Below are 11207 nucleotides of genomic sequence, written 5' to 3' on the forward strand. Positions count from 1 at the left end.
CACACACACACACACACACACACACACACACACAGACGGACGAAGAGATACACTTGACAGTCAGTCGGTCAGACAGACAGACTGACTGACAGAACAACAGACAGAACAACAGACAGACTGACTGACAGACAGACAGACAGAACAACAGACAGAATAACAGACAGAATAACGGACAGACAGACAGACAGACTTCATGGAGGTGAAGAAGACGATGTCAGATGAAGAGACGATGGAGGACTCGGATCAGCTGGTTTTCTTCGTTAACGGCAAGAAAGTGAGTCATTAAAAACCTCGATGATATGATTTATTAAAACCCTTCATGATATGATTTATTAAAAACCTTCATTACCCAGTACATACTGTATACCCAGTACACACATTGACACATGGGACAAGACAGGATTCCATAGATAAAGATCAGTGTCCCTTTTCAGGCTGTGACCCCCAAAATAATCATGTTTTAACTGGGGACGCCCCATTGGTCAGTGTTTATCTCTGTCCCATTGGTCAGTGTTTAGCTCTGTCCCATTGGTCAGTGTTTAGGACTGTCTCATTGGTCAGTGTTTAGCTCTGTCCCATTGGTCAGTGTTTAGCTCTGTCCCATTGGTCAGTGTTTAGGCCTGTCTCATTGGTCAGTGTTTAGGACTGTCTCATTGGTCAGTGTTTAGCTCTGTCTCATTGGTCAGTGTTTAGCTCTGTCTCATTGGTCAGTGTTTAGCTCTGTCTCATTGGTCAGTGTTTAGCTCTGTCCCATTGGTCAGTGTTTAGGCCTGTCTCATTGGTCAGTGTTTAGCTCTGTCTCATTGGTCAGTGTTTAGGCCTGTCTCATTGGTCAGTGTTTAGGACTGTCTCATTGGTCAGTGTTTAGCTCTGTCCCATTGGTCAGTGTTTATCTCTGTCCCATTGGTCAGTGTTTAGCTCTGTCTCATTGGTCAGTGTTTATCTCTGTCCCATTGGTCAGTGTTTAGCTCTGTCCCATTGGTCAGTGTTTATCTCTGTCTCATTGGTCAGTGTTTAGCTCTGTCCCATTGGTCAGTGTTTAGCTCTGTCTCATTGGTCAGTGTTTAGCTCTGTCCCATTCGTCATTGTTTAGCTCTGTCTCATTGGTCAGTGTTTATCTCTGTCCCATTGGTCAGTGTTTAGCTCTGTCCCATTGGTCAGTGTTTAGCTCTGTCTCATTGGTCAGTGCTTAGGACTGTTTAGTTCTGTCCCATTGGTCAGTATTTATCTCTGTCTCATTGGTCAGTGTTTAGCTCTGTTTAGTTCTGTCATTGGTCAGTGCTTAGGACTGTCTCATTGGTCAGTGTTTAGCTCTGTTTAATTCTGTCTCATTGGTCAGTGTTTAGCTCTGTTTAATTCTGTCTCATTGGTCAGTGTTTAGCTCTGTTTAGTTCTGTCTCATTGGTCAGTGTTTAGCTCTGTTTAGTTCTGTCTCATTGGTCAGTGTTTAGTTCTGTCCCATTGGTCAGTGTTTAGCTCTGTCTCATTGGTCAGTATTTATCTCTGTCTCATTGGTCAGTGTTTAGCTCTGTTTAGTTCTGTCATTGGTCAGTGCTTAGGACTGTCTCATTGGTCAGTGTTTAGCTCTGTTTAGTTCTGTCTCATTGGTCAGTGTTTAGCTCTGTTTAGCTCTGTCTCATTGGTCAGTGTTTAGCTCTGTCTCATTGGTCAGTGTTTAGGACTGTCTCATTGGTCAGTGTTTAGCTCTGTCTCATTGGTCAGTGTTTAGCTCTGTCTCATTGGTCAGTGTTTAGGACTGTCCCATTGGTCAGTGTTTATCTCTGTCCCATTGGTCAGTGTTTAGCTCTGTCTCATTGGTCAGTGTTTAGCTCTGTCCCATTGGTCAGTGTTTAGCTCTGTCTCATTGGTCAGTGTTTAGCTCTGTCTCATTGGTCAGTGTTTAGCTCTGTCCCATTGGTCAGTGTTTAGGACTGTCCCATTGGTCACTGTTTAGTTCTATAGAACCAGTAAACAGATCTATAGAACCAGTAAACAGATGTTCTACTTCCTGTTTAAATGTTTTTACTTCCTGTTTAAATGTTTTTACTTCCTGTTTAAATGTTTCTACTTCCTGTTTAAATGTTTTTACTTCCTGTTTAAATGTTTCTACTTCCTGTTTAAATGTTTCTACTTCCTGTTTAAATGTGTCTACTTCCTGTTTAAATGTTTCTACTTCCTGTTTAAATGTTTCTACTTCCTGTTTAATTGTTTCTACTTCCTGTTTAAATGTTTCTACTTCCAGGTCGTTGAGCCCAGAGCTGACCCCGAGATGACCCTGCTGACCTTCCTGAGGAGGAAGTGTATCCTTATATGGTCATGTTAATATGTTACCTTATATGGTCTGAATGTATGTTAATATGTTACCTTATATGGTCTGAATGTATGTTAATTAATTATAATTAATTATAAATGAACATGTGTTTATAGTATGTATATGTATGTTAATTAATTATAATTAATTATAAATGAATATGTGTGTATAGTATGTATATGTATATTAATTCATTATAGTTAATAATAAATGAATATGTGTGTATAGTATGTATATGTATGTTAATGTCATATGTAAATGTGATATCCAAATATGTTAATTCCTTAACGAGCTCGTTAGTGGGTCTGGTTGGAACTAAACTAGGCTGTGCTGAAGGCGGCTGTGGAGCCTGCACTGTGATGGTGTCAAGATACACACCTCACCTACACACTGTGATGTATCCTTTAGTGTGTGTGTGTGTGTGTGTGTGTGTGTGTGTGTGTGTGTGTGTGTGTGTGTGTGTGTGTGTGTGTGTGTGTGTGTGTGTGTGTGTGTGTGTGTGTGTGAGAGATGGTGATACTCTCCTTCTCTCCTCCTCATCAGTGCCCACACCCTACGGTGGGGTTGGTGAAAGGGCCTTTCTGTGTGGAGTTTGCATGTTCTCCCCGTGTCTCCTAGGGTAGATACCCTCACAAAAACATGCAGTAATCCTGGTCTCTATACTGCCTCCCCCTGGCCAGCCGGGGCGCCTGATGGATAAAATAAAATAAAAGTCATTATGTAAATGAATGTTAATGATATGTTAATGACTTAACAATATGCTAATCAGTCATTATGTTAATTATATGTTAATGACTTAACAATATGCTAATCAGTCATTATGTTAATGATATGTTAATAACTTAACGATATGCTAATCAGTCATTATTCAGTCAATGCGTGCCTGGCTCCGGTGTGTTCGCTACACATGAGTCATGTGACCACGGTGGAGGGAATCGGAAGCACCGCCCGAAAACTACACCCAGTCCAGGTACACGCACACGCACGCACGCACGCACGCACGCACATACACACACATGAAAAGGTAACAAAAAAGTAAAAACTAAAATAAATATCACAGATTCAACTATATTGTGTATTTCTATGTATTGGTGTCTATTAGGAATGTGTGTTTCATATTGTGTTGTATTGGTGTCTATTAGGAGTGTGGGTATAATGTTGTGTATTTCTATGTATTGGTGTCTATTAGGAACGCATAGCGTTGTCTCATGGGTCTCAGTGTGGGTTTAATATTGTGTATTTCTATGTATTGGTGTCTATTAGGAGTGTGGGTATAATATTGTGTATTTCTATGTATTGGTGTCTATTAGGAGTGTGGGTATAATATTGTGTATTTCTATGTATTGGTGTCTATTAGGAGTGTGGGTATAATATTGTGTATTTCTATGTATTGGTGTCTATTAGGAGTGTGGGTATAATATTGTGTATTTCTATGTATTGGTGTCTATTAGGAGTGTGGGTATAATGTTGTGTATTTCTATGTATTGGTGTCTATGTAGGAGTGTGGGTATAATATTGTGTATTTCTATGTATTGGTGTCTATTAGGAGTGTGGGTATAATGTTGTGTATTTCTATGTATTGGTGTCTATTATGAGTGTGGGTATAATGTTGTGTATTTCTATGTATTGGTGTCTATTATGAGTGTGGGTATAATGTTGTGTATTTCTATGTATTGGTGTCTATTAGGAGGTGTGTGTTTCATATTGTGTATTTCTATGTATTGGTGTCTATGTAGGAGCGCATAGCGTTGTCTCATGGGTCTCAGTGTGGGTTTTGCACCCCCGGCATCGTCATGTCCATGTATTCTCTGCTGAGGAATAACCCCGCCCCCAAGATGGCCGACATCGAAGAGGCTTTCCAAGGTACACACACACACACACACACACACACACACACACACACACACACACACACACACGCACACACACACACACACCCTACTCCATAGACACATACAAAACATATTATAACCACACCTGGTGGTCTGTTAGAGTAATGTTAACTCCATAGACACATACAAAACATATTATAACCACACCTGGTGGTCTGTTAGAGTAATGTTAACTCCATAGACACATACAAAACATATTATAACCACACCTGGTGGTCTGTTAGAGTAATGTTAACTCCATAGACACATACAAAACATATTATAACCACACCTGGGGGTCTGTGAGAGTAATGTTAACTCCATAGACACATACAAAACATATTTTAACCACACCTGGTGGTCTGTTAGAGTAATGTTAACTCCTGTGGTAGAAATATTTATAGTATTTGTAATCTCACAAGCCAAAGTACTAATTTAGATGTACCTGCTGCTGTCAATCTAACAGCTGACAACCATGGACTGTGACTTCTACTCCTACTCTGTGTCAGCATAAAATCTGTACTAAGTGATGCTATACATGGTCATTGCAACTTAACCAGTCAGCCTTATTATATACTGTATGGTACTTAGTATAGCTGTTTAGATTCTCTCTCCATCTAGGGAGAGCACCTTAGTGTATAAGAGGTGTCCCATATGACACTTCAGGAGGCTTCTGCCCCACGGGGCCCAAGCTCTGGCCATGGAGGTCAGAGCTCTGTCTTTTGTGAATGCTGATACTCTGTTCAACTTTTTGCCTCTTTGATGAATAAACCTTTGTCAATTCTTCAAATCCTTCATCCTTGTGGAACATGTGGAATATTTTCTATCATAATTGGCGAGCCAGCCAGGAGCAATATTTCATCTTTCACCATAGATGGATGCTTGCTTAAAAGAACCTTGGGATGAAGGAATTTTTCCGGAAAGAAGATTTTTGAAAGCAGACCTAAAGCAGGTCCACCACCATGGAGAACAAAGAGACCACTACAGAAGCAACTTGCAAGCTATGCAAACTCAACAAGAACTGACTTTCAAGCAGATCTACAAGGTCGAGACCTCACAGATTAACAATAATCTTGTAATGACTGCAGCCTGTGATGACATCTTAGACAGAGAGAAGCTTGCTGTTCATTTACAAGGAAAGCAAGCCTGCCACCAAATCACACAGATTGACAGCGGAGGTGACGAAATCGACACCACGTCGAACACCAACAGACTTTTGCCACAGTAGGAGGGGACCAAGCCAAGGAGACACATGCTGGCACGTCAGAGAGCCACTGAACTGGACCCCACCAGCCCAGTGGAGATCGCTGAAGCAGAGACATTAACCGCCACATGCCATAAGCCAAATGAAGATGGGAAGAACGGAGAGACGCCATGAAGACTACAACAACTATGTGTTTGATATTAAGCTGAGTAATTTATATAGGAATAATATTAGCTAAAAGTTGATATCTAAAATATGAGTCAACAAGGCATTTGCCACTAATGTGAGAATATTTGTTTTTATGGTCTACATTCTGATATTCCAACATAAGAGTTGTCGCAGCTCTGCATGGTGACTAAGGGTCAAGGAATGACTGAGTCAGATGAGAGTGGACATGCGGGCTCTTGATTTTGGAAAACAGAATTTCAAAGTACAAACAAATATGGATTCACATTTACTAAATTCTAACTTTCTTATGTTTCAGTGCAAACAAGCAAGCCAGTTGGTAATGTTATAAACATAACATAAGATATCAAGTACAAGTCTAGTTTGAACTGTGATTGACCATGCATGAAAAAGTCGTAAAGTGATTATTGCGTAGCCAGACGATCTTAATCCACGTAAAAGTAATGCACAAGTATTAACTATTAACGAAGTCGGGAATAGTGAATTAATTAATTAATTATTTAAATTGCTATATCAACATGTAATTGTCAGAAAGGTCTATTGATTTGGCACTCTATAAATATCCTGTTGTATGTAAATGAATAGATTATTCATTCACAAAAAAAAAGGATGGAATGTGGTAGAAATATTTATAGTATTTGTAATCTCACAAGCCAAAGTACTAATTTAGATGTACCTGCTGCTGTCAATCTAACAGCTGACAACCATGGACTGTGACTTCTACTCCTACTCTGTGTCAGCATAAAATCTGTACTAAGTGATGCTATACATGGTCATTGCAACTTAACCAGTCAGCCTTATTATATACTGTATGGTACTTAGTATAGCTGTTTAGATTCTCTCTCCATCTAGGGAGAGCACCTTAGTGTATAAGAGGTGTCCCATATGACACTTCAGGAGGCTTCTGCCCCACGGGGCCCAAGCTCTGGCCATGGAGGTCAGAGCTCTGTCTTTTGTGAATGCTGATACTCTGTTCAACTTTTTGCCTCTTTGATGAATAAACCTTTGTCAATTCTTCAAATCCTTCATCCTTGTGGAACATTAATATTTTCTATCATACTCCATAGACACATACAAAACATATTATAACCACACCTGGGGGTCTGTTAGAGTAATGTAATGTTAACTGTTAACCTAACCCTAACTTGCTGGGTTAAGGTTAGGGTTAGTAACCCAACCATAACCCTAACCTGCTGGGCTGCAGCTGTGCTGCTGTTAGAATGAACTCTAATGACAGAGACAGAGTGAGAATGAACTCTAATGACAGAGACAGAATGAACTCTAATGACAGAGACAGAGTGAACTCTAATGACAGAGACAGAGTGAGAATGAACTCTAATGACAGAGACAGAGTGAGAATGAACTCTAATGACAGAGACAGAATGAACTCTAATGACAGAGACAGAGTGAAATCTAATGACAGAGACAGAGTGAGAATGAACTCTAATGACAGAGACAGAATGAACTCTAATGACAGAGACAGAGTGAGAATGAACTCTAATGACAGAGACAGAATGAACTCTAATGACAGAGACAGAATGAACTCTAATGACAGAGACAGAGTGAACTCTAATGACAGAGACAGAATGAACTCTAATGACAGAGACAGAGTGAACTCTAATGACAGAGACAGAGTGAGAATGAACTCTAATGACAGAGACAGAATGAACTCTAATGACAGAGACAGAATGAACTCTAATGACAGAGACAGAGTGAACTCTAATGACAGAGACAGAATGAACTCTAATGACAGAGACAGAGTGAACTCTAATGACAGAGACAGAATGAACTCTAATGACAGAGACAGAATGAACTCTAATGACAGAGACAGAATGAACTCTAATGACAGAGACAGAATGAACTCTAATGACAGAGACAGAATGAACTCTAATGACAGAGACAGAATGAACTCTAATGACAGAGACAGAGTGAACTCTAATGACAGAGACAGAGTGAGAATGAACTCTAATGACAGAGACAGAGTGAGAATGAACTCTAATGACAGAGACAGAGTGAACTCTAATGACAGAGACAGAATGAACTCTAATGACAGAGACAGAATGAACTCTAATGACAGAGACAGAATGAGAATGAACTCTAATGACAGAGACAGAGTGAGAATGAACTCTAATGACAGAGACAGAGTGAGAATGAACTCTAATGACAGAGACAGAGTGAGAATGAACTCTAATGACAGAGACAGAGTGAACTCTAATGACAGAGACAGAGTGAACTCTAATGACAGAGACAGAATGAACTCTAATGACAGAGACAGAATGAACTCTAATGACAGAGACAGAGTGAGAATGAACTCTAATGACAGAGACAGAGTGAACTCTAATGACAGAGACAGAGTGAGAATGAACTCTAATGACAGAGACAGAGTGAGAATGAACTCTAATGACAGAGACAGAGTGAACTCTAATGACAGAGACAGAATGAACTCTAATGACAGAGACAGAATGAACTCTAATGACAGAGACAGAGTGAGAATGAACTCTAATGACAGAGACAGAGTGAACTCTAATGACAGAGACAGAGTGAGAATGAACTCTAATGACAGAGACAGAGTGAGAATGAACTCTAATGACAGAGACAGAGTGAACTCTAATGACAGAGACAGAGTGAGAATGAACTCTAATGACAGAGACAGAGTGAGAATGAACTCTAATGACAGAGACAGAGTGAACTCTAATGACAGAGACAGAGTGAGAATGAACTCTAATGACAGAGACAGAGTGAACTCTAATGACAGAGACAGAATGAACTCTAATGACAGAGACAGAATGAACTCTAATGACAGAGACAGAATGAACTCTAATGACAGAGACAGAATGAACTCTAATGACAGAGACAGAATGAACTCTAATGACAGAGACAGAGTGAGAATGAACTCTAATGACAGAGACAGAATGAACTCTAATGACAGAGACAGAATGAACTCTAATGACAGAGACAGAATGAACTCTAATGACAGAGACAGAGTGAGAATGAACTCTAATGACAGAGACAGAATGAACTCTAATGACAGAGACAGAGTGAGAATGAACTCTAATGACAGAGACAGAATGAACTCTAATGACAGAGTGAGAATGAACTCTAATGACAGAGACAGAGTGAACTCTAATGACAGAGACAGAATGAACTCTAATGACAGAGACAGAATGAACTCTAATGACAGAGATAGAATGAACTCTAATGACAGAGACAGAATGAACTCTAATGTCAGAGACAGAATGAACTCTAATGACAGAGACAGAATGAACTCTAATGACAGAGACAGAATGAACTCTAATGACAGAGACAGAGTGAACTCTAATGACAGAGACAGAGTGAGAATGAACTCTAATGACAGAGACAGAATGAACTCTAATGACAGAGACAGAATGAACTCTAATGACAGAGACAGAATGAACTCTAATGACAGAGACAGAATGAACTCTAATGACAGAGACAGAATGAACTCTAATGACAGAGACAGAATGAACTCTAATGACAGAGACAGAGTGTACTCTAATGACAGAGACAGAATGAACTCTAATGACAGAGACAGAATGAACTCTAATGACAGAGACAGAATGAACTCTAATGACAGAGACAGAGTGAACTCTAATGACAGAGACAGAATGAACTCTAATGACAGAGACAGAGTGAACTCTAATGACAGAGACAGAATGAACTCTAATGACAGAGACAGAATGAACTCTAATGACAGAGACAGAATGAACTCTAATGACAGAGACAGAGTGAGAATGAACTCTAATGACAGAGACAGAGTGTTTGAATGGATGTTATTGTTTACATTCCCCTGCCGTCTCCCCCGGAGACTTGAGTTCAATAACATGTTTTTGTATTTTTTGCATTCCTAAGACACAACGTGTATTCTTATAAATTTACCCCCATTGATACCGGAATCAATGGGGGTAAATTTATTGTAATGAAATTATTATTTGCGACTAAAACAACAACAAAATAATTTTTTCTGAACTCAAGTTTCCATGGCGTGAGTAATCAATAGAAAAAAAGTCATTTTGGGGACGAACTACTAAAAGTATCAATATAGAAATACTCTGTTACAAGTAAAGGTAAAGTACGGTATGTATGATGTCAGATGTCATTCAGACGTCATAGGACTTTCACATAACGAATAACAAGCATGTTTGGGCTTAAAACATAACATATGAATTATAAATATAAACATAACATATGAATTATAAATATAAACATAACATATGAATTATAAATATGCTCTCACAGCATGTCTCCATGTACAGTACATGGATCTCCATATATGGTAATAATAATAATAATAATAATAATAATCATCTTGTTGTTTTCAGGAAACCTGTGTCGTTGTACTGGATATCGACCAATCCTGGAAGGATACAAGACCTTCACACAGGTACACACTCTGCATAGACAATACATTATATGCACACACTCACACACACACACACACACACACACACACACACACACACACACACACACACACACACACACACGCTACATAAACAATACATTACATGCACACACACACGCACGCACGCACGCACGCACGCACACCTACCACTTACCAGAGGCTGTGTTTAAAAAAAGTACAGATCTACAAGCTAAGCAATGCATGTTGGCAGCGTGTTGAGATATTATATATTTTTTAAAGATTTGTTTTTGGGCTTTTATTGGATAGTACAGTAGACTGACAGGAAAGGGGGGGAGAGATGGGGAGAGACATGCGGCAAAGGTCGTCCGGATCGGGAATCGAACCGGCGCCGCCAGCAGGCATCAATGCCTATAATATGGTATGCGCTTAGACCAGTAGGCCACCGGGCGCCCTGTGTTGAGATATTATAGATCTGTCCTTTTTCCACATTTATAATATAAATTAATCTTAATCAACACATTGATTGATTGATTGAATACTTTACCGATACACGTGTGTGTGTGTGTGTGTGTGTGTGTGTGTGTGTGTGTGTGTGTGTGTGTGTGTGTGTGTGTGTGTGTGTGTGTGTGTGTGTGTGTCAGGAGGGGGGTTGTTGTGGGGGGAAAGGGCGGGAAAACGGCTGTTGTATGACCAATGGGATGGCAGCCAATGGTGAACTGACCAATGGGAATGCAGCTCACGGCCAACTGACCAATGGGAAAGCAGGTGATGGCGAGCTGACCAATGGGGACAAGGCTGAAGAATCTTTCAGTGTAAGACGCAAACACACACAGACTTTTATGGAGTTTAATTTCTCCTCAATGCAGCAGTAATTACATTGTTTAATAATTAATATTATATTAATAATTACATTGTTTAATAATTAATATTATTATTAATACTAGACGCTAGGGCGGCCGAGCGTCTTGTCGGCGCCCTGGCCAACTCGGGAACAATGTAAATAGGGAATGAATGCCCCGCCCTTTAATGCAAACCCCATGACACCTGTTGTCATAGGATCCATTTTGACCATCTGTTTGCGTGTGTCCCTTTATGCCCATTTATGGAGATACCTGTCTGTCCATCAGGCTCGGTGTGGGAGGAATTTTCAGCCCTGCGATTTGCATCAGACCGGCCCTATGCTCGCGCGCATAGCGCGCGAGCTAAAAAATTTTGAGCATTATTTATTAATTAATTGTCAAAATTTAGCAT

At 39.9% G+C, this 11207-nt stretch overlaps 1 protein-coding gene across 1 annotated transcript in view; it reads left to right on the forward strand.

Annotated features, from left to right (window-relative positions):
* Positions 1–11207, forward strand: part of xdh (xanthine dehydrogenase) — a 72897-nt gene continuing 61690 nt past the window's right edge. Inside the window, exons 1-7 of the mRNA XM_080720846.1 lie at positions 1–274; positions 2243–2300; positions 2612–2708; positions 3173–3281; positions 4048–4174; positions 9913–9974; positions 10598–10768. Coding sequence (XP_080576972.1) covers positions 194–274; positions 2243–2300; positions 2612–2708; positions 3173–3281; positions 4048–4174; positions 9913–9974; positions 10598–10768 — 705 coding nt within the window. The 5' untranslated portion in view covers positions 1–193. The remainder of the gene's footprint in view (positions 275–2242; positions 2301–2611; positions 2709–3172; positions 3282–4047; positions 4175–9912; positions 9975–10597; positions 10769–11207) is intronic.

The sequence above is a fragment of the Nannobrachium achirus genome, assembly GCF_963921795.1.
Source record: "Nannobrachium achirus genome assembly, chromosome: 24".
NCBI classification, from domain to species: domain Eukaryota; kingdom Metazoa; phylum Chordata; class Actinopteri; order Myctophiformes; family Myctophidae; genus Nannobrachium; species Nannobrachium achirus.